This window comes from Protomyctophum parallelum (genome assembly GCF_964188405.1).
Source record: "Protomyctophum parallelum genome assembly, chromosome: 3".
Lineage (NCBI taxonomy): Eukaryota > Metazoa > Chordata > Actinopteri > Myctophiformes > Myctophidae > Protomyctophum > Protomyctophum parallelum.
The window spans coordinates 44,810,188-44,835,681 of record NC_139698.1 but is presented as its reverse complement, the minus strand read 5'-3'; the positions used below and the strand labels follow the sequence as shown (position 1 = coordinate 44,835,681).

General features: G+C 41.5%; 1 protein-coding gene across 1 annotated transcript in view; it reads right to left on the bottom strand.

Annotated features, from left to right (window-relative positions):
- Positions 1-8,240: 8,240 nt before the first annotated feature.
- Positions 8,241-25,494, bottom strand: part of plcl2 (phospholipase C like 2) — a 45,734-nt gene continuing 28,480 nt past the window's right edge. Inside the window, exons 5-7 of the mRNA XM_083761644.1 lie at positions 21,926-22,001; positions 15,065-15,174; positions 8,241-10,359 (exon numbers count right to left, since the gene is read on the bottom strand). Of these exons, the coding sequence (XP_083617770.1) occupies positions 10,153-10,359; positions 15,065-15,174; positions 21,926-22,001 (393 nt within the window). The 3' untranslated portion in view covers positions 8,241-10,152. The remainder of the gene's footprint in view (positions 10,360-15,064; positions 15,175-21,925; positions 22,002-25,494) is intronic.

The window sequence follows — 25,494 nt, the reverse complement described above, 5'->3', positions numbered from 1 at the left end:
AATGCTGCTGTTAGTTTCTGCATAAAGGATGGCTGGATCTCACAAGTTGAATCTCACAAGAGCCATTCACTCAGGTTGCAGTTAACATTATTTTGACCGTACCAGGCAAATACCACTGGACAGGTCACTGACAGCATTGTGGCTTGATGCTCTTGAATTGGAATGCAATTACTGGGATGAAAGGAAGCCAACTGTAGGCCATGAAAACACAATGAGATGAGAATGGTGTGTGAAGTGGAAGAAACAAAGTGACCATTTAATGGACTGACAAGTGACTGTGTGAGAGAGGGATAATAATGGAAGAGGTAAAGAAATAGTGAGAGTGATAGATGCAGGTGGAGTGTCCATTTGTCCAATGTGTTCAATGACTTCTTCCAAGTGGAGCCATCATTTCCGATTGGTTTGACGATGTAGATGGAGGAGAGACATGTTGACTAGGCCCCAGAGTAGCCTACAGCAGGCCCACCACAGAATATATTCTTCTTTCATTGTGCCATCTTTATTAAGCACTTGTCATATAGCCATATTTTACATGTGGTATCTATACTCAGTCACCAAGGATGTCACACAGTTTTGACACTGTAATTCTTAGTTGGTTGTAACAAACTTACAAAAAAAGAAGCTCACAACTTGTACAGTACAGCAAGATTGTCTATTTGTGCTACGAAAACAGCGTGTCTTGATATTGTGACTTGCCCATTGGTGTGCATTGGGCAGAAAAGGTTTTAAACCACTGATCTAGATTGATTTAATTCTGCCCCTGAACAACGTTTTTCCTGTCCACAATGCTGTACATCTGACAAACAGTATTCATCATTCTCCAATTGTTTGTTTATGTGAATGTGTGTCCTTGACTCCTTTCTAATTGTTGACATTGACAAACCTGTTGAGGTTTTGTGAGGTGACTGATTGCTTTAACGCAATATTTACTGTTGCAAGTTTTACACCATGGCACTCAGCATCCCTTCCCCACTCGCCCACTATTTTCACGTTTTAATAATACTACCTCTACCTTGCTATGCACTGAATACCCTTGTTTGACTCATTTATCTCTGCACACGAGCAGCAGTGTCATAAAATGTCACATGCGAGCTAAGTAGTACATCTATGTTTCATTATCCACTCTCAACTTTTAGCTCTCTCGTGGGTGATGGACCTTTTAATTAGGATTTAGTGGCACTGATACTTTAGCTCTTCAAAGGGTGCATTAGAGGGCCTTTCCATTTAGTGCACAGAGAACATGGTCAGTACATTAACACAGATTGAACAGCAGCCTGTTGGAACAATGAGGTGGAAAACGACACAGACAGAATCACCCCATGTGTGTTTGCATTTCTTATCGGCTATATGTACCCATCTGCTGTAGCGACGTGTGCATGTGTGATATCAGTACCTGCTTGTGACCACTACCTGGGTACAGAATGTGCATTATGCATCTGAAGTGAACTATAAAGCTTTATTTCCCTATAGGCTCTCTTTGCTTGACTCAACACAGTGAATTAATTGGTGGTGATGCCTGGCATCCTGCTTTGTGAAACAGCTGGGATATTCAGAGCTAGCGGTGTCCCGTCTTTTGAAGCTAATTCATATATTGTGGAAACCCATATGGGTAGTGTACTCTTTATGTTGCTTTTTCATAAATTAATGTTCTACTTTGCTGTATCGCTGTGTCATACCAAAGTAGCAAAAACAGCCAATGTACAACCTCATAACGCATTGCAATGTTGTAGATCAGCTATTTTTGCTATTTTGTAAGTATGTCTGGGGTTTTTATAAATATTTAACCACTGAAAAGTATTAACAAGAGCCTGGTAACTAAATAACCACTGGAGCACAGTTTTGGACATAAGGCTTCCTATAGTGCCTTAAATGTCTTTGTGTTCTTCTGTGCTTCCTATGGTACTTCCCTGTCAAATAAAAATCACACCCGTGTGAAGTGAGTGGTGCAACTCCGTGACCCTCTGTTGAATGTTTTAGCTTGTCCTATATCGAGATAACGTGTACCGGTTTGTGAGTTTTGGACGTCCGTAGTAGAAGCAGCAACAAAATGTGTTTTGAAGAAAACTGAGGTGATGTGCAATGTTCCACGCTGATCAGTCCAACAGTGGTGGAGATTAGCTGCTCACTAGGCTGGAGAAACAAGCCGTTTCCAAGGACTAGAGCGCTGCTTTCGAAACTTTGCGCTGGAATCCAGCTCCCTATTGGTTCACCAATTTATGTGTCGCCTTGGCCCGCAAATGGGTTCTTACCAAGCCCAAAATGTACCTACAGTATACTATGAGGTGATCTTATAAGCACAGTGGGGTCCCGATTCCAATCCCCACTGTACACTTCTAGGGTTATTTTAACATCTAGCTTTTATGTACACCTACGAAAGTTGCTTGACTCAATTTTAGACATGCACTCTTCGTATATAAAACCATTATAACATTGCAAACACATGTCCTTTGTTCTGGTGACTATTGTCCTATAAAATAAAAAGTAAATAAAATAAATGAAAAACATAATTGAAAAAACACAATCAGTTATAAGAATCAAGGAAGTTTTCGGCCCAGGCCGTAGCGTAACGGTCTGGGCACCGGACTGGTGATCCAGTCGCGGTGTGCCGCGGGTTCGACTCCCGAACCCGACACGGCCTTTACCGCATGTCATCCCCCCATCTCTCTCCCGTTTCCTGTCAGCCTACTATCTGTCCCTTAAAAAATCAATAAAAGGCGTAAGCCGCAAAAAAATATCTTAAAAAAAAAAAAGAAAAAAAAAAAGGGAGTTTTCATTGAATCTAACATGATTAAAATGTATGTAGGAACTAGGAAGGGCTGTGAGTGTGATAAAATGAACATCAATAAACTTAAAAACACAAAGACGTTTTTTTAAATCATTTGCCAAACTTACAAAAAAGTATATATTTTTTACATGCCAACCACAACAAACTATTCAACGTAGTTTATTCATGAGTGTTCCAAGGAATTGACTGAGACAAAATGTTTGTACAGATATAAATGTTTACATTTTGTTCTCCTTTGTCAGTAAAAATGGTTAACAACAGAAATACGATGACTTTTACAGCACTGAGACTTGCCCTGGGTCAAGTTAAAATACTAGTGCATGAGATCTGCAAGAGGCGAAAATGAAAATCACAGGGTAGGCCTACACTGTTGAGCGTTAAGGGTAATGTGGTTGTGCACCAGTGTTGCTCATTGAAAAATAGCCACAGTGAACGACACCGGTATACAACTAAGTATAATGGGGCTTGAGCAGAAGACACAAATTGCAATATATTACAGTCCACTTTGAAGGGGGCTTGCTTTGTACAAAGAGGGTTTGTAAATCTAAATGTGGAATTAAATAATTAACACAAGGTGACATTTCATGTACAATAAAAAAGGTATTCCAGTGCATTATCTGACTGTATTATGTTCACCTATGGAGAAGTGTAAATACACAGTAATTAAGTAGGCTACTAGTGAACATCTTCAATATGTTATACTTACAAGTTAGTAACAACACAAAATTAATTATTACACTTCTACACAAAATTGAGCTGTTACACCCTTGTAAATTCAATATGTGCATTTTCATAAAGTAGTATGGGTATAGGCCTACTTGCAATGCATTTCCATAGATTAATAGAGGCCAATACACTGGAGTTAGGTCATTATCAAATCCCAATACAGTATGGACAGTATGTTAAAGTGCAGGCATAATATTACTATCGACCATTTTCACATGGTGGCCATTTATGTCTGGCAAGATGGCCACTATTATGAATACGGTCAATTGAAGCAACATGTGAGAAAGGACACATTAAAGGACTGTTTTAGGATGTATGTTTTCTCACTCCTCACATATCTTCTGACAGATCTGTGGAGTATAGCAATGAGGCACAGTTACTTGACATGTTAAGGGTTGAGATGCTGTTATCATGCTGCACTCAACATCTTTCAGAGAAATCTCCCCTGACCTGAGAACTCGTTGAGAAGAAGCAACTAGGCTACATCTGCCATTTAATTTTTTTTATAATATTAATCATGGGGAAAATAATGAAATATTTGTAATCTTTTTTGAAACATTGTAACAACACAAACTTTAGCCTGGCATAAAATGTTTTCAGATGGGGATACGTGGACAATTACATAATTAAGGGTCCTTAACATTAAAATGTTTCAAGAACCGCATAATAGCAACTGTACAGAAAAAGTGGCTTATAATAAGTGGACATTGGCAACCCTGCCAGATAAGTAGTTGACAGGATTCCAACGGCTCTATATCAGGCCCCCCTCCAGTTTCCACTCAACATTATTATCTATCTTTGCAAAAAGAAAACACTGTGTACTTTGGTGAATGTTCTCCCCAGAATAGGTATGGTAGCCTTTATGGAGTTCATCATCAATCACTATAACTGCATAGTGGCTTCAAATTAAGGCTGGGCGATATGACTTCAAATAAATGTTAGATTATTTTTTCCCCAAAACTTTTGCCTCAATTATTTTTTTAAATAGTGAAGATAGATCTACAAGCTCACAATGTGCCAAATTATTGTGATCTTGTAGATCAGCAATTTACAACATTTTTGCACGCCACCATTATACAACGTAGTACCGGTAATATATTGCCCAGCTCTAGTTCAAATGACTTCTCAAATACTGCAGTGCAAATGAAAGTAATTCAAGTTGAATGAAAAGCAGGTCTGCATCTCCTATTGCATTGGTTCTTCTCAATCTTTTACATTTCAAGGACCCCTCTTACCTCTGACAGTATAGACTATAGAGGGTATGTGCATGCATAAAGTGAGTGGCAAATCAAGTGGGGAAAGAAGTGAGTTTAACGTTGTTTAATGCAATCAGATAGGACTTTTCTGTTTGGATGTATGGACTGTCAAGGCCAGAAAGTAGTTTTTTTGCCACTCAGTAGGCGTCCCCTAATCTGACTCTGCCAGATTGAGGCAGTATTGAGTTCACAAGTTCCCTCCTCCTGCCTGCATCTGGTCTCTCTCAAGCAGAAACCATGAACCGGAAGCAATGGGACAAAAAGCTGATATCTCCATAATAATTCGAGTTGTAGTCTTGTTAGGTTGTGTTTACAATCTGATAACTCCATAGCCCTGGAACATGACTGCCATGATGATTATCATGACAGTCATGCCCTGTTTTTTGCGCTCGCTGCATTTACAAGATTTCCGTATATATAAACATTCAGATTTCAAATATAAAGTACTCACAGTACTCACAGTACAGTAAAGTGTCCCACGGGTGTTAGTTAGTAGCAGCGCCAGCGATTAGAATTGCTGCGTCCCGCGTTGTTTAATAAAAAGCATTTTTGTCCGAGCTCCCCGGCTACTTTTTTCAAACGGGGTTCGTTTGGGAAATCCACAGTTGCACACCGGGAGCGCACTCGCCTATTAGTCTGTATTGGCAGGGCGGTCAGCGTACCTATATCGAACACACCGAGTGCCACCCTCCTTCCGACCGATAGGGGCGCATAGTTGAAAGCCAATGGCAAAATAACACCTCGGATAAAAATGCTTTTTATTAAACAACGCAGGATGCAGAAATTCTAATCGCTGGAGCTGCAACTAACTAACACCCGTGGGACAAATTGTGAGTACTTTATATTTGAAATCTGAATGTTTATATATACGGAAATCTTGTAAATGCAGCGAGCGCAAAAAACAGGGTGAAGTTTCTTCATGACTCTCGTATGAATACGAGAGTCATGAACCCTAATAATTTCGAGTTGTAGTCTTGTTAGGTTGTGGTGCTGTTGCAGAGCTTCAATACGTCATAAATCTCCCGTTGATCCCGCTTCTAGTGGCCACATATTGCTTCCGATCAGCATTTGATCGGAGTACATCGTCTCTGCCCGACAGAGACCAGTTGGGAGCAGGAGTAGGAACTCACTGCTGCCGCCATCTGGCGGAGTCAGGTTAGGGTTATAGGCTTTCCCTACTGACTGATGTCACGTGCATACCCTGGCCTCTATACATATTTGTATACTGAGTTACAGGGTCCATTTAAGAATGCTAGTAATAAAGGAACCCTGAGAGTCCCTGGACCCCACTTTGACAACCACTGTCCTAATGAATGGCAACAAACTGGAGCACACAGTGGAACTCACAAATGTACAGGGACATTTTCTTTCTGTTTTTCATACCCATGATGACGGAATTTAGTGGTGGGGTAACTGGGGTTACAGCACACCAGTGGTGGACAGTAACACAGTCCATTTTCTCCAGTACTGTAATTAAGTACATATTTTGAATATCTATACTAACTTATGATTATACTTTTCAAATACAAATATTGAAATTTTGACTCCACTGTATTTCTGGGAAGGGACCCCCAGGACCCAAAACTTACAAAATATATTATGAATTAACCACATATGCCTTATTTATTGTAAAAAGAGATGATCTACAAACAAGAATGCATTGAAAATATACTTTGTAATTTGTATTTTAAAAGCATGTACCGTACTTTTGAATACCTAAGTATTTTTAAAGCAGAAATAACATGCATTTTAAAACTGTTTTTAATATTTAATATCATATTGTCTATGTCCCTCAAACTTATTTCTAATGGTTTGAGCCTCAATCACCACTCTGATATAACCAGTCCTTATCATTTCTTTCTGGACTTTGAAAGCAGTTTTAGCTGCAATACCACAATGTCCTGAGGTGGTGGGGGTGCTGATATGCAGATTATTTAATATTTGAGTCATTGTAATACTGATGCTAGATAAAATCAGGCTTGTTTCCATTCCATGCCAGCTTGGAAAATCAACAATGGCGGACATTGTATACAAAAAGTGGAAATGCAAATTTGGAACTGAAGACTGAAGAAGAGGAGGAATTATACAATATTAGGTGACATTGATGACATCACAATGAGGACAAAATCAGTTGAGCTGTTCCTGAGAGCAATTTCCATTAAAACCCATATGATATGAAAGTCTGTTTGTTCAAAATTGGTTATTTGTGGGGATAGAAAACACATATGGGAGCCTGAAAAACACAAAAGAAATAGAAAAAGTTGAATTTTATGTGATAGGTCCAAGTATTCCAGTACTTTCACATGTACAGTAGTACAAAGTGTCTACACTTTGGCTCAAGTGCTGGGATTGCGTACTTTGTCCACCATTGGTGTACAAAGAGATTTAATTTGAGAACATTTGTGTCATTAAAGAAAAGAATAGAAAAATTATGGCTTATATGCATGCTGTTGAGTCATACTTGAACGGATCGGTCTCTTAATATCTTCTACAAATTAAGGAGAAGTAATGAATCGAATCGCTGTATACTTGGAGGTGACTCATCAAACCACTCAGAGATAATCACCTTCCTCCTAATATCTTCACAACAGGCACGAATTGCACAATCCTTTCCAAATGACCACCAGTGTTAAATTAATAGCTGGGACTGCTTCAGTGAATCCCACAGAGTAAATTCCTCAGTGTTAGTTTATCAATTGTCATACAAATGTCATTTGGATACATTTGTATACTCTCAAGAGTTAAACGAAAACTGCACATCTCAAAGCTCAGTGGGAACAGTTCATGTAGTTTAACCATGCCACTACATGCATTACCAGTAAGACGCTTGAGGGCGAGAAGTGACTCACGTGCACTGGCCATATATGGAGCGTGTCTTGAGTGTACAGGGTTTGATTAGGGCCCATGTAGGGCCGGGCCTTAATTTTCGGGCCTGTTGAGAACTGTTTTCGCCAGCTGCGGCTGCACTAATAACTTTGGGGCGAGCCTGACTACAGTTTAAATGGGCAGGCATCAGTCAAAAAGGAGACATCGAAGAGGAAGGATGGACGGGGAAGATCAACATATGGAATGTCAGAACAGGTTGACATATCCATATACTAATATTGATGACATCAGGCATCTCCATATATGGGCTTAATTGCGACAGCAGGTCGCATTTACTATATGATCCCTGATCATCCCTGATGATGTCAGTTATGCCCTGAGACCTGGGCACAATATATGGGGGCTTTCCACATGTATGAAGATTGAGTTAACTGTGCACTTCGGTCGCAACAGCACCGCTGCTGCAGACATGGAAACCTCATATCAATGTTTAGTGGTTGCAGTCCCCTTTGGCACCCTGAAATGAAAGGACCAATACCATAAACCTGCTGCCATTTCTTCGTTATGCCGGAAATAGATCACAATGCGTCGCAAGCTTGTAGATCAGCTATTTTCGGCGTACAACTCTGTCGTACAATGAATGATGTATGAATTGGGCTTTATTCATTTGACGATGATGCAAAGGTGAGTAAATCACACACAGAGCGACGAGTACAAGCAGAATATAAAAGATATGTTTCCATGTGATGACCTCCATGTGTGCTTCCATGACAAACAGCTGCTGGTTGTGATTAGACCAGTGGTTCTCAACTCATGGGCTGGGACCCACTGTTGGGCCATGAGGATATTGCAAGTGGTTAATTGGCAAAAATAATGTTTGCTTTAAAACCTTGAACAAAAAGAGTTTTCATTGTGATACTGATAAATAGGAACGTATACTTATGTTAACTCCATTGATCCAAGCCGGTGCCCAATCGATTGATCGGTCATTAAAATAAACATGCTCTGAAAATACATGCGGCACACCCATCTGACCACTTAATACGGCAGCCGTGTGAAGTGGTCAGACCGGGTGGGCAGCCAATGCTTTCCACATTGTCAAGTGGGCCCTTCTCCATTGAAGGCTGAGCACCACTGTATTAGTCTGCGTCTGCGTGGACCACACACACACATGCTGGAAATTACATTCTGTAGTTGTCTCTCTGTCTAAACAAAGGAACTCTCCAGTGGGAAAGTTCAATGGTCACTAAATATTAGCTCTGTACAGACAAATTATTTTTGTTTGTTTTTCAGTGGTCGAGCCATATATATCTTTTACAAAATAAATCTTATTTCCGTTAAGTATACAATAATAAAATGATGCATCTTGAGAAAAACAGAAATATCCATATATACACATAGTATATTATGCTATTTTGGCAGACAAGAACCTGTCTCATTCATTCATTTTTCCCGTTCCTCCTTTTATTTTCCCGCTCATTTTCTCACACCCTTTCCTTTTACATTCACAGCTCCAGTTTCCGATTGGTCAGAAACCCTTTTGTAAAATTGTGCTTTTTAGAAATCCTTTGACCAAGTTCAATGTCCAAATCCCCCACCTTCTTTTTATCGTCTCCTGGAGCAACACCCACGTCCACCATGTAGAAGTGCTTTGTCCTCTGAACAGCAGGTCACTCTGCCTTAAGACTTTCCTGTGGCTGCAACTGCAAATTCACTTGGCGCTCACCCAGGTCACCCAGAACAATGATTGAGTGCATGGCTACAGTCAGCTATACTGGAGTTGTGAGGATTAGGGCTAGGGGTTTATGTTCGAAGAAAGCAACATATATGTACATATCTCTACATATATGCATTGTATGGCACTGTGGTAGATACAGTATATGAAGAGTTGTTAAATCCACAAGAATCCCAGGTTAATCTTTGTGATAACAAATATCACAATATGTGTGACAACAGGGCGATGACAACAGCAAACATGTATGTGTCTTGAAAAACAGTGTTCTTTAGTACAATTACCAAACCTTTACCCCAAAAGTTTAAATCAATGCACCTAACTTTCAAGAGCTGTGTAGAACTCTGTACCACCACTATAAAGTATCTTTGTGGGGTAACTAGTTGGAATGGAAGGGTGTGTATGGAATACAGAGGACATTAGAACTTGATACAAAAGTAGTGAGTCTCTGAGGTTTAGTGCTCTGCTGCCTATGGGCGACTGAAATCCCCCGAGGGATGAATAAAGGTATCCATCTATCCAAGAAGCTATACTGTAGAATGTGGAACTGGTGCCAGTAGAATGATGATTGGGAAAGCAGCACTGTGTGTGGTATGTTGGGGGTGAGAGTGGTTGGGTTAGTGGATTCATTGACAGAGTACAGGGGGGTTCCCCAGTTAGATTCCAGGGTCCATTTGTACACTGGGTTAATAACGTGGACTTAGCCTAATAACTACATACCAAACTGTTGGCCATTGAAATGAAAAAGTTTGAGAACTACTGGGTTATACTGTAACTGTAAGAGGATGAAGGCAAACTGATCAGCAAAGAGTGAGTGAAGCTGCTCTTCATTTGTCCTCATCAGTGAGCTCATCCTCTGCTGTGGCCTTCTCTGGGATGGCGTCCAGACTGCGTCGGTTCTTGGACTCGGTGGAGCCGGAGGACGAGCTGGTCGGATCACCTTTACACAGACTACAGGTGAGCGCAGCGTAGTGGATCTGCTTCAGGTTCTCCTGAACTTCGCTCCTGGCGTGCTTCAGCAGGTCTGCCTGGCCCTTAATTGGAAGAAGTGAATCACATAAAATGCATGGCCTTGATGAGAGATGACACAGTGTCGGCTTATCTGTGGTTTAACGGGACACTTTGTTGGTTTGGAACCTAAATTCTATTGTTCCATTGTGAGTAGATAATATATATATTATATATATGTATAGTGTGGCAAATAAAACGTATGTGGAAAAAAACCTTTGTAAAATAATTATTTGCCCTACTGGCACTCTGGCAGTGTGCACTGTGCACACAAAGTTTGTCGCTGATCCGTTAGTCCGGCAGCCAACAGGCTTCTTTTATTTAGGAAGCCTTTTGTGGGAAATTTGGTATATATACAGTATATATTTTCTTTTATTGGCCTAAAATATTGTCTACATACATTCAGGAATCCACTTGCTGACCGGCTGTCAGCAATTTTTTTAAAGGGGATATATGTGACCATAGTACCATACCATTAACAACTTATAAGGCAAGCTTTTAAAATTTTCATTATGCATTTACAGTACGTAGCATGTCAAACAAGGGGTTTTTTATGATTCTGAATCCATTCCAAGCATTAGTTTTGCACAAAAAACACTCCTTGGGCTAAAAACGGCCATAGCCACTTGCCCAAACGTGCTGTGTGATGACTGTGATGACCGAGTGTTTTTTGTGCAAAACTAATACTTGTAATGGATTCAGAATCATGAAAACCCCCTAGTTTGTAACACACATGCTACTTAAACCATAATAAAGGTTGTTAATCATATGGTCACATCTAAACCCCTATAAAAAAGAAATTGCTCAATACCGTTCAGCAAGTAAATTCATGAACTTATGTATATAGACAATATTTTAGGCCAATAAAAAACTACAGTATATACAGTACCAAATTTCTCCACAGACCAGTCATATTATAGACAGCTAGCCATGTTTTCTATGTATTTTTCACATGAAATGCCTAAGTGTACACCCATGACATGCCTGATGAAATGGAACGAAACATTTTACATCATAGGAATAGGAATACACTTTGTCGTACAGCAAAGACATATGGTATATTTTCCCATAAGATCTCCTCACATTCAAAATCTGCGACAATTCCTTTTAAGTATGTTAGAAAGTTGAGCTTTGAGAGCTGCATGACAGAAGTGATTAAGGGTGCTCTGAACTTTTGGTGCCTACTTAGATTAAGACACTGATTTTGAGGATGTTCATATAAACATTATGTAAACACTTTTTTTTTTTAAAGAATGGATTCTATATGAGTCTCTGATTCATATTTAAATAAAGACAAAAAGGAATTCACTATGCGGTTTACTCTGCAGTATCAAATATTCACAATAATGATGTCTAGCTGGCTGGAGTTAGTCCCATATTATGAGAAGAGGGAAAGTGCAATTCACAATGAATTATGCAGCCGTGCTACACTCTCCTGGCTCAACTCAACCGCCTGGAGACATCAAATATGAATTATAGCTGATCACGACTCGTGATGTCATCTTAATTAATAAGAATGCAGAAGGTCATTCATTAATAATTATCCCTTGTGTTGCCATAGGGTTGAGGGTTGAATTGAAAGGCATGATACATACTGTACATTTGGCCTCGAGTGTTAAGATTATGCATCGATTCTAGTAAACTGACTAAGGCAAAAGAAAACAAATATTAATCAGTTGACTTCGGTATGTCTTCTTCAGTAAACAAACACACACCATATTATTTTCATTACCCACTTTGTGTTTGATGATATTCACCTATCGCACTAATCTTTGTGTGATAGGATACTTTTTTTACATACCATATTTTTACAAATAGTATCCCGGACATTTAATGCTAAATCTATTTGGACCCTGGGCGTTTAAAGGAATTAGGTGGCTATTTGCAGTAGTATAGGCTTTTATTTATTATTTGGTTACAGTTCCTGTCAAGCATGTTTTGTAGTGCAAAATGATATAGGTATGGTAACATACATTGCAGGCAAGTCTTTTATCTTTTGATTTAATATTAAGAGAGAGCGTATCACCACCCAGGTGCAGCCACTATTGATGCGTGTTCTAACCCGTAGCCGCAGGTCCCATGGGTTGAACTGTGGGGCAGGCAGACGGGTTATAGATTCCCACGCAATATTGTGCGGCGGCCGAGACGGGTCAATCAACCCACGAAAAGAAAACCCCCTTCTCTCTCCTAATCTGTCTGAGTATGTCAGTGTCACTCCCTTTCTCCTCCTCTTCTGTCTCCCTCTCCTCCTGGGATCATCTGATCTTGTGTTCAACGTGTTGCGCACCAGGCCGGTGCCTGGCTGTAGAGCACCGAGTGGGTAACGATAGAAGTTGGAGATCCATGCCCCACCTAGCCTGGCTAATAAGCCAGACGCGAATCAGCCGTTGGCAAAAAAAAAATTGCCTGCGGCCACGGCAGTGTGATATTAGTCTGGCTTATTACCAGGCTATGCCCCACCCGGCTATGCAATACCCGTTGTCAGAGTACCCATTCCACCCATCTGTCTGTGGGTGTCCCTTTTATGCCCATATATGGAGATTTCTGTATCTGCCTCTCTGTGTCCCTTTATTCCTATATATGGAGTTCTGTGTCAGGCATGCCCAAATATGGAGTGTTGGGATGTCAGAACAGGCCAGCTCCATATATGGAGCCTGGGCAGGGGCCCTGTCCAGAGCCCGGGCAGATGCCTTTTGTGGCGGTTCTGGACAACCGAGCACTGCACTCCCTGCGGTGGTGTGGAACGCGTGTGTTGAATTTGATGACGGTTCTCGAGTTACGTGGATTACAGTCATACGTACACACAGAGACATGGTGCATTTATAGATAGATATAGATAGTTTAGGCTGTGCAGCCAAGGGGCCAGTGAGGCACTCCAACGTTGAAGCGCTGGGCCCTAGTGGTAAGAGGAAGGACTGCAGGCGGACCCGTGGATTCATGACGAGGAAACCCCGTGCAACCGAGCGCTCAATGTTAAAGTCCAGCTGCACTTGCGAAAAAACGCGGAAGTAGACGGTCCTTCCGGGTGCTTCAAAACGCCACTGAGCAACTTCCACTGACATGAATAGCGGAGGGGGCGGAGCTTCGCGCCAGATCAGTCTCTATCCTTTTAATACTCTATGTGTGCAGCACAGCTGCATCTAATATATCCATGCTGTATGTCAACTTTTTCTTTGAATGTGCCATAGCAGAACACTGTAGGCTATATATCTATATATCTATCTATCTTTAACTGGCTTATGGCCAGCCTAATTAACAGTGGATTGTGCCTTCTGCCTGCACTATTCATATGTTTAATTCGTCATTTTAATGGCAATAGAATAATCTGTGATATACACACTACATCTCATTCTCACATGGCAATCCTATAGTATTAGACACTCAGTCCTGAAGGTGGCGGTAACGTCACCATTATGCCGATTTTGACCAAATAGAGCGAATCTGGCGACGTTTAAGGAACAATAACATCCGGTACTAGCTTTGGACTGTGCAGCACTATCAGATGTCCGGGATGCTAAGCGATCATTGTTTATTTTAATAACTAAGTCAAATTAAGCTCTAATCAAGCCCAAAATATCGCATTTTACGGAGCGATGCACATAAAGACCGTGCGTGTGCGTGATCGACCATGCACACGCGGATTTCGGCCGGTTTTAGGTAGATTACATCGGCCGTTAGCCAAACAAGCTACAAGTTGCTACATTTTGTTATATTAAGCTCCCGATTACAGGGGATTATGTCAATTACGTCAATAGCCATAAGGGATTTATTGATTCATTACGTCAATAGCCATAAGGGACAGGCAGGGAAATAAAATCATTGTATAATTCATTGGTTCTGGTGCTGAACATGGTTCTGTTGCATCGCTCCGTTTCCTAAATGCTCTCTCTCTCCTAATAGTTGATTTTGTGATGCAGCAAAATAAATATGAGTGATTGATGCAACTTCTTGGATCTCTGCGATTAATTGTAGCCGAAACAAAGCGAGACACAAGACTACAGCAGGCCCTGATCAAGAACTTTGGCTTTAGTTTTCGATTGTGGAAAAGCCACAATAGCCCATTAGTTCAACTCAAAAGATTAAAGAACAAACACTCTGTGTGGAAAAATCACTGTGGTCCGTGGGACGACAAGCCCAGATGACGGTCATTTCATTGTGTATTAGCCCATGGGCCTATTACAATATGGCTTGGAATATTTACAAAAGCAATGGCATTGAAAATGAACTTGGACCTTGACTGCTTCTGTCAAGGCAGTGAGTAGGCTACAATGGGAAATTATGAATGTTATGCTGCACTGAGGCTAAACGTGCATACCCTCTATAGTCTACTGTATACTGTACTTGCATTGTGAACTCTTTTCTAACTATGAGACCCTGCAGATCATGTCTGTCTGTGTGCGTGTCTGTCTGTCTGTCTGTCCCGCTGTGACACCAACCGCCCGCCACCAGAGGGCGCAGCTGTAGCACACACACACACACACACACACACACACACACACACACACACACACACACACGCACACACACACACACACACACACACACACACAGGGCGCAGCTGTAGCACACACACACACACACACACAAACAACCACACACACACACGAGCTGCGTTCGCTTCCCGCGTTTGCGCGTCTTACTTGTAACTATTACATTTGTTTGTGAGTTGAGAGTAAACAAGCGCAGTTGCATTTGTACTCAGGATTTGGCTGCATGAGCAGTCCCCCTCACCTTGAGTATAGTGATGTTCCAGGTGAAGCTCTCCACAGCCTTGTGCAACTTGCGGCCCTTCAGGCCCTCCTTCACCGCCATGTCATGCAGGTTTTGGTGGAACTCCATCGCTAAGGGAGAGACAGGAACAGGGCAGAAGGGTCATGGTTTTGGTGGAACTCCATCGCTACGGGATAGACAGGAACACGGCAGAAGGGTCATGTCAGTTGGCACGGCGAGTCTTCCGGGTGATTTGTGAAAACAGAAGAGCTATTGTGAGGTGAGGAGGGTCGAGGAAAATATGATCATGTGCCTGGCTTGATGAGCAGTGAGGTGCTTTGGCGAACCCATAGTCATATTCTAGTCAACATTTCACAATGTGTTCTCAAGTATCAAGCTATATCAGATGTGATTTTTAAGTTAGTGGTGCAATAATAAATCAATCTAATCGATTTAGTTGATTATAAAATAAAATAGAATGCTGCTTAATGTTCAGATAATAGAGGGCATAATATATGATGCATCCGCATGACTCACATCCCTTCCTTTAATTACTTTCCTTGGCACCAACGCGGAAGCTTGCTCTCACTTGAGAGCATACGCCCCTGAGCCGAAGGAGGTGTCTACCTTTCTATGTCTCAGAGTCCCAGCAGGCTGGAGCACACAGCACGGTGCATCCACATCGATAGAGTGAGAAGCCGTAATAATAGCAGTACTAGTCAAAACGCAAACAAACAACTTAAGAACAGTCAGAGAGGGTTTCATGTACATCTTGAATTAGTTTAGAGTAGTGATACTGCGGAGGAGTGGAGGATATGTTTTCAACACGAACGTGATTGCCTTGTTGTTAACATCAAAGTTAGGAGCAGTCATTACTGGAGTGGCGTGCAACCCTTTGGACATGCAAGCCTGTCGCCTCTGTATTTAACCAGAGATTGAGCACAAATTATTTCTCAGCTCTTAATGTTTCTGTTTTTAATGTCTGTCCTGGAATGTGTTCTGTAGTGTAGGAAGCCGATACCTATAGAGCTAGCTGTTGTTGCCATGCATGTCTGTCCCTGGCTTTCAGCCTCTCCCTCTCCTGCTAAACTCACTGAATGCAAGACAGTGATAAACTAAACAATGTATTATGGTAAGCTTCGTTTGTATATCACATACGGTGGAGAGCTAAGTGGGCTGCATTGTTGAGCAGACAGAGGCTAATCTATTAGGCAACAGACAATAATGAATAACAGTGTAACACTAGTAACTTAGTTTCATAGGCCACATTCAATAAATGTATTTATTAAATAGATATGTTTCATCATAGTAGGGTTAGTGGGGGCTTACCATCAAGTTTCACCCAAAATTCAGCAATCAATATACATGTACAGTATATGTATATAATATAATATCATATATCGGTACCGGAATCAGCCGGTATGACCCTGCAAATAATCGTAGATCGGATATCGGTCAAAATTTCAATATCGTGCATCTCTATCCAATGAGAATGAACATCAAGCACTCAAATGTGTGCCCAAATAATCACTAAAATACAGATTTGACTGTACTAGTCCCACCTCCCATCACATCTGCATGATTTTGTAGTGGTACCAAGATGGATTGGTGGCGTGTTGCCAGGCCCCATAATCTTTATTTACCTTTACAAAAATGCATCGGTTAAAGGTCCAGGTGGCTGGAATGTATACACTATGCAGAATATTTTCTTTCTTTGACAGGGAATGCTGTAACAAGTTGCTACAATGCTATTTCAACAGTCTATACATGTCCATGTAACCATAATGTAACGTTAAGAAGTTAAGAACCGTGTCTCTAAACTACCTCCCCCTGGCCAGTCAAGGGCGCCTGATGGAGGGGAAAGGAACTGGTCGGAATAACGTGCTCCTTCCACGCGCTACGTCCGGCCGGGGAAAGTCTCCCCTGTCAGGTGAAAAGAAGCAGCTTGGACTCCTCATGTATAGAAGGAAGCATGAGGTCAGTCCGCTGCCCCCCCAGGTTGGCAGAGGAAGTGTAGCGCCCAGGATTACATTAGATAATTGACACTGGGTGAAAAAATGGGTTACAAAATCGTGGGATAAAATTTTTGAAAAAAAAACTAAACTAAAAAAAGTTAAGAACTGTGAATATATTGAAAGCTTTCTTATTTTTTCACATGTCATAAATCTGTCCTATATGTAAATCCCTCTCGTTGTTAAATCCCACCTCAATATTCTGTTTCATGTGGAAAATGTATATGTCAGGCAGGCCAAAGAAGCCAGAATTGCCCTGGATTCCATTTCATTAGCAATTTAACCACTTAACTACTGACGGAACAACTAAAGAATTCTAGATTATACTGAAAATAGCCGATCAACGCTGTGACATTTGAGCTTGTAGATCTGTGTGTGTGTGTGTGTGTGTGTGTGTGTGTGTGTGTGTGTGTGTGTGTGTGTGTGTGTGTGTGTGTGTGTGTGTGTGTGTGTGTGTGTGTGTGTGTGTGTGTGTGTGTGTGTGTGTGTGTGTGTGTGTGTGTGTGTGTGTGTGTGTGTGTGTGTGTGTGTGTGTGTGTGTGTGTGCACAAATTTGTTCGAATGCTTTATTTGTATTTTCACTTATGCCCAAAATTGTGGTTAATGCAAGGGATATGGATGGAATGGAATCTGGTCCTGATGAAGACAATACAATAACTTGACTAAGAAACTAAAGAGAGAGAGAAAGTTAGAGAGTCAGAGAGAGGGCAGTGAGTCAGAAACAGCGATGGACAAAGAGAAAGAGGAAAGGATGACGTGGTGAGAAAGGAACAGAAGCGAGACATAAAGTGAGAAAGAAGTGGCGTGGGCAGACAGACGTGACGTTCTTTCACTGTGGATTAGGATCAAGCTTCTGAACAGAGGAGGGATTTGTCTCCTCAGGAGCTTCTTTCCCGCCTCCTCTCCTCTCTGCTGTTTGGCTCTGCATGACGCGTTTAACGTCAACGCCAAGGATGCGTCGTGAAACCTTAACTCTGGTCACTGAGGTGTATGCTTAGCAAAAGGAAACAAGACTGCAAGGGACTGCAACAATCGATTATCTTCGGAGTGATTATTCAATCAATTATGCTTAATAATTATTTTTGAAAAGAAGCATATATTTTGCAACATTTCACCTATACTGTAATGACAAAAATAGGTATTGATTATTTATGGATTATTTTGTATACTATATTAAATCAGTTAGTTCGATTAACTGTTGCACCCCTACTGATGACACATGTCGTGGGCTCCGACTAAGAATGTGCACGTCTCACTCGCGTGGCATCACTCCATGTTGGTGTTGTTGCCACAGCAACACTTGTAAGTCTCTCACGTGGGTCCAGGCTGTCTTTGGGATTTGGATGTCAGCTGAGTAGAAACACTGACCCTTAGGAAGATGGTTCTTATCTTTGATCATTTAACAGGATCAAGGGGAATGGCTGATGAGATGCTGCGTGACTAATACATCTGACAGATCTTCTCACAGCTATGGGAGGATGCAAATCTCTCGCCAAGTCACTCAAGCGATGTTGCTTTGATGTAATGCACAATGCAGAAAAATGTACTAAAAAACAACTTATTTAGGCCTTTACCGTTGGGTGGTTGTTCTGTGACTATAGAGGGTGCCACTGCCATGCACGTGAAGCTGTGCTGAGGACGGTGCACAGCACTTGTACACACAACATTCAGCAGAGGTTGCCTAGCAACATTTAATGGAGTCTGGCATGGCAGATGGGGAAGCTAATTTTGAGCGAGGCAATTCATGCTGCCACATTTAGACTTTAAGGTAAAGGCGTAAGCTCTGACCTTTGACAAATGTAATGAACAGTGACGTGACATCAGTTATGAAGTCTTTGGGTCCCATATTGGCTTTAATAGATAATGAAGTCGGATCCAGTCAGTGAATAATTAAGGGCAGCCTACCAAGCAGATTCACATGTACACAGGAAATGCAAGATGGCTGCAAATACAGCTGAAAATGGTAATATTTTTAGTTGGGAATTTGCTTGAGTATTACAAAAATGTAAGGTGCATGGGACCATATCTTCCTACCAGACTACCAGGCTGGTTAGCCCAACCAGGCCACGACTGTAGTGGGCAGACTGGGCACCCTCTACGTGTCCTAGATTTTTGGGTTGTTAAGCTAAACCTTTTCCTCATCTTATTTTGTGCTGCAGTAATCTGATCCTAGGTCAAGCCTCTCTCTCTTGATCAGCATCTAGTTAGTTGCTTCGAGAGTGGGGTCTAGCCAACACCAATTCGGGGATTCCTGGATCGCTGCCCTCCACAATTTCCTATCCAACATCAGGTTCTTGAGCTCTGCGGTGTTGTCAGCCAAGCTGTCGCGCTGCAGCACGTCTACATAGGTGGTATGCCTCTTTCCCCTCCTGGCTTTGACCTGGGTTGGCTCCCATAGGGTCAATTTACTTGCCTCAAGTTCTGGGTGCCTGACGCAGTGCCCTGCCAGCCTCATCCTTCTCTCTCTGACTTTGTCCGTGACCCGTGGTAGGTCCCCATAGAGGTCCCCATTTCTGCCATTTGTAGCATTCTTGTGTAGACTCCATCCAGGGCTTTTTCCTGTTGTACTGTGAGGGTCCATGTCTTGGCCCCATACAGACAAAATGAACACTGCTTTTTTATGGATTTATGCACACCAGGTAACAGAGCTGTAGGTCAATTTTGAAATGACAATTTCAAATGGGAACCTGTACAGTGTCAGGTGAGGTAAATAACGCACCTCATTAGGATTACTAAAAATATACTCTCAGGAAAGGGGAAAGAGTTTGTATTGACCTACTTTCTAACCAATAGATGTGTGAAGAGACAGATATGTTTATATACACGCACACACACACACACACACACACACCAAAGCATAACAGCGGTTCTGGGGGGGGGGGGGGGGATAAATGCCGATCCACGCTCTAGGGGGCTGCTGTTATGCTCGCTGTCTTTGTGTCAAACATGTCGTGCGTGGCCCCTGACTGGAACGGCTTGGAGTGGCCGGTGGACAGCAGTGCGTTGCACGATTTGTCAGCCATGTTTGACATGCTCACGGTGACCGTGGCACTTTTGTTCAATTACTGTCATTCCACTGAGGGTTAGCTCAGTTATTAGCACCATCTTGGTGCTTTAATCACTACCCTCAACCAGGGCAAATAAACGCTACATATGTCATGAATTATATTACTTACAAAATGGCAGTAAAATGTATTTCTATAGTATATGATTTGGTGCTTAGACGTATTCTAGGCATCAACCTATGCCTAGATGTAGTAGTGAAAATTCTTCTTCCAGTGACATCATCGATGGGGAATACAAGCCAATAGAAACTGCAGGCTTACTAGTCCTGAAAAGTTGCAATATGAAAATGGAAGCCATCGTTCTCACGATAATGAAAATCTAAACATTTTTGTAAAACAAATCTTGTTTAAAAAAAATCTGCCTAAAGATGATGTCACTGGAAGACTGTTTCTAAACTGCCCACAGCCCTCCAATGAGACACAGACTGAGTAGAAAAAAATCGTGACATTTTATCATGATTATTAGTGAGGACCTATTATATGAAGATAGGTTGAAGTGTTTAGGCAAAACAAAACAATTAGGTTAGTACCAAAATAGCACTGGTTCTTGGTAGTGGTACTCATCCATAGTTATGGGCTTTACTTTCCTCCATTTAAAAAAACAACACACAGGTTACTGTTACTTTCAAGTATGGTTACACTTGGGGCCAAGTACAAGTGCGTGCACAACTTCACGTTTTATTCTGGCAGAGACTACACTGATGAGCTGCCAATCAGGCGGTCCTGGGGATATTTCCTCTCTGAATGCTTGCATTTTGGGCCTGACCACATTTAATGAACACATTATTGTAGGTAGGAGCTCCCCTGGGCCTTCACATGACTGGATATGGAGGCATCACATACATGTGACATGAGCTACAGTTACCCTGGGGCTGTGAATGTACAGTGTAGCTGTGGTGAAGATGTTCCTTTCAATTTCTGTCACCACACAGAGCATGGTGCAAGTGCATGACACAATACAATGTATAGCGTCAAGCTATAAAGCATCATTCTAAATACACAGAATATATGTTCTTTTAAAGAGCGTTCTAATGGAACTCTGTTCACTATCAGGCCAGGTTTCTTACATCTACATAATTCTATTGGCGAATAGTTACAACACCCTGAACTGGAAGTTTACGGAATGCAGTCTATGATCGTTTGTCACTATTTCAGGTTACATGAACCACGTGACCAGTGCTGTTTCCTGCTCCCTTATTGATGCAACTCTCTAATAGTAGGCTCTGGATTGCACCCGAAGCATTTTTTTTCTTTAAGAAGGAAAGACACTTTCAAATCCTTTCATTTTATTTTATTGAATTGGCTTGATTCAAGAAGCATGTCTTGTTCGGGCGAAGTTGTGTCCCTCTATTCCTGGAAGTTTACTCTTCCCACCCAACCACTCTCCAAACCTCACTGCAACCCTTTTAATTAGAGTTCGGTAATCGGTGCATTTATTTTCATTTAGACTTGACCTGACAGGAAGATTAAGGGATGATATTGTGGCGTTTAACTCATGTTTGATTGCGGTTTTTGAGTAGAGTGCGCAGCTCCAAAATTATCTCAGGACATTCTCATTCTGCTATTGCTTACACAATGATCATCCAGGATGTGAATCACTGGTTTCTTTCTAAACTGTCCTGAAAAAACCCCCCAAAAAAAACATCAGAAGACCACAAGGGGAGGTAGTTTGATTTCCTATTGAAAGTAGGTGTCTTTCACTGCAGTTTATTCTTTCCTCCTTTTCTCCTACATAGGACAGTAGGACCACAATGCAAACAAGTCCCACAAGGGTCACGTTTATTTTAATTAAAAACAATTCTTACCTGCTTTCTGGGTCTGTAGAATTCTCTCATAGACCCCTTCGTAATTCTCCAGTAGAGTCTTGCTGGTCTGGATGATCTAGAAAAAGACAACCAAACTGTGAGCCCTTGCTTGTGTTTTAACAAAACCTGAAGCCTACAATAGAGGGTATGCGTGTGACATCATCATCATACCCGGATGTTATGCGGGAACGCCTACTAAGTGGCAAAAAAATCTGATTGCATTAAACAACGTTAAAGGACGTTAAACTCACATTGCCACTCATGTTGCCACTCAATTTTCCACTGGTTTTGTCACACTTTATGCATGCACCTTGCACATAGGCTCTATAGACGAATCCAGGAACGGGTTTCATGGTCGCAGCTTATGTATTTCCTGTAGGCGGACTCGACGTAGCTGCGGGGTTTAAACCCTCACCAGGAGCATCTCGTCCACTACAGTGAACGGCAGAGTGAGTGATGTTAGTCTGCCTCAAACTTTACTCTTTTACCTGCTTTTTTACAACACTAACATTACAAAGATGCCCAGAACATCGAGATGAACCTGTGTAGTTTATGGCTGCTCCAACAGTAGTGGCAACATAAAAAATAAAAAATAAAACGGAATGTCAAAATATCCACCGCGGTGGCTGAGACCAGAGCCATTGAGTAATGGTTGAGACAAAGCAGTGAAAGGTCCTGAAAGATACATAATGTCATCTTACCCAATCTTTCTGTTTTATGAACACAAGGCTGCTGTATTTTATACCTCATACTAAGCATTTAAAGTGTTGTGTTAATAAAACAGAAAGATTGGGTATTGGGTAAGACTGGCATTATGTATCTTTCACTGCTTCGTCTCAACCATTACTCAATGGCTCTGGTCTCAGCCACCGCGGTGGATATTTTGACATTCCGTTTTTTTATTTTTTTATGTTGCCACTACTGTTAGAGCAGCCATAAACTACACAGGTTCATCTCGATGTTCTGGGCAAGTGGGCATCTTTGTAATGTTAGCGTTAGTAAAAAAAGCAGGTAAAAGAGTAAAGTTTGAGGCAGACTAACATCAGTCACTCTGCCGTTCACTGTAGTGGAAGAGATGCGCCTGGTGAGGGTTTAAACCCCGCAGCTACGTCGAGTCCGCCTACAGGAAATACGCTGCGACCATGAAACCCGTTCCTGGATTTGTCTATATTCCAGAGAGCTATCTACATCTGTTGGCCAAGTGTCTACATCCTCTTAATGCACAGAAGAACAAACTTTTATTACAGGCAGAGCAGTGGGCCAGACAGTCAGAGCACATTCATTAGGCCAGAATTGGCGGGAAGGAACTACAGCCAATTAGACCACGTTTATAATATGCCTGGCTCGTTTTTAAAAGCTATAGTGCATTACTGACAGTGACAGGGGTACACCTCAAATCTCCAGTCCGGATGTTTGACCTTAATTCAAAGCATGACAGTTTAGTAGTAGTTAATCAAGGCTTTACGTTTATGACAACACAACTGAAGCCTGTTTTTTAAGTGTGCTGTTAACCAGCTTATCTTACATCTAGAATGGGAGAGCCCTGTTTGTGTTTTCACAGAACACCAGTTATCCAATTCACCTTTAGCAAAGCCCTGCCCTCTCCCACTTAGACACTCCCACTTGGACACTTTTCAGCCAGTCTCATTCATTCCAATATAAATGGAATTTATGGATTTTACACATTAATAAATACTGGTTCATTTTTGGAACCAGACCTTCAAAATCTGTTCCAAATCCGTCAAGGCCTGCCATATGCACTGGAAAAATACGTGCGTGACATTTCTTTTTTAAAACAATGTTTTATCATACAGGGAAACTATTGGTGGAGAGGTTTGTCTCTAACCCATGTTATTATGCTTACAGTAGCTGTGATTGGACCATAGCAGTTTGGGGAGGGGCTTAGCTATAGGGGTCTGGCCTTTGAACAGCCTACTTTACCCCATTTCAATTTGCATTATACAAGTAATCTGTACACTTTGCATCATTGACCGAGAATATGGCCACTATGCGAGCTTGCCCTACTGTGTTCATACACAGGCTGCAGGCATCACATGTCCCCATTCACATCAACAGGTCTGCAGAGGAAAGGGAGCAGCTTCAGGTTCCTTTGCAAGGACCTGAGCTGGTCACATGTGGACACTTGCACTTTTCTTCTAGTAAATGGAATTATAGCTGTGTAGCTGGCCCTAGGTTGAGCTCATCCTGCCATTATTCCCTCCCATGGGGAAAGGCACAGTGGTGCTTCCCGGAAGTTAATTATGCATATGTTTGCTATTACAGATACTGGTAAATACACTACACCATGACTGAGTACCATAGACACAGGTCTGACACACAATCTGGATCTTTCCCTTTTATTGCCTTTTCAGTCACTTAATTTAACTGAGATCATAAATGGAGTAAAAATAGGACACCAACCCTTCCGAGTGTGATGACTCAGCGCGAGATGACACAGCTGTGCAATATCTATTGTGGCAGTTGGGTACAAGGGCCTTAATGTATGTAGTGTGGGTGTTCGGGCATTCACTTCTAGTCATTTTTACTAGTTGACTAGTTGCCTAGTTTACTAGTCGACTAGTTGTTTAACTACCTATTATGTAAAAATAAAAAAAAAAAAAAAAAAGTGTACATTGATGACTATAACTAGTCTATAATCTACCTGATCTTGAGGCCTACAAAATCGGGAAAAAACTTTTTTTCCCCTCAGTCAACTAGTACCAACAAGATTTACGTCGACTAGTTGCTTAATGCCCTAGTGGGTGTATTTGACTGTGAGTTAAATGCAGCACAAGGTCATCTGAGCACTCTGCCATGCTCAGCTGCCAAGAAAGAAGACAGGAGGAGAACATTTGAAAGGAAAAGAAAAACTAAAAATGACTGGCACTGTGCCCAATGCCATAGCGGCTATCCAGAAAGAGATCGAGAAGAAACAGAGCAGACAAATTGCAATGGTGGCGGGTATGGGCAACGTGTGTGTGTGTGTGTGTGTGTGTGTGTGTGTGTGTGTGTGTGTGTTATTTTCAAAAGTGGACATACAAACAGACTTGACTTGACCTTGAAATGGTGACATTTGCACATCAGTTTCTAGCTGACTTGTACATCACTTCACTGTGTGGGTCAATTAACCTTGACAGAGTGGCTGGCCTGATTCTGGTTTGTAGGTGGAGGTAGGTCTCCCCACTAGGTAGGTAGGGGGAGTGGGGGAATCTAACAAAATTAATAGCACACCTAATTAACAACCAACTTTGGATAGCACTGTCAATATATTGTTTACATATTGTTTATTTTCTTTTCTGCTTTGTCCGAAATAATATAATATCAGTCTGCAGTCCACCAAGATTAATTGGTTTAGTCTTGGCTTTGTTGATTGAGAAATGCACAAAAGATAAAGGTATGCAGCATTGAAGCTATGTCATCTATGAGTATGCTACCAAAATGTTGTTGATTTGGTGCTGTATATATTTATATATATATATATATATATATATATATATATATTAGGGCATTAACCAAACGTGATTTTTGATAGTCGACTCGACTACCATCAAAATCGATTTATAGTCGAT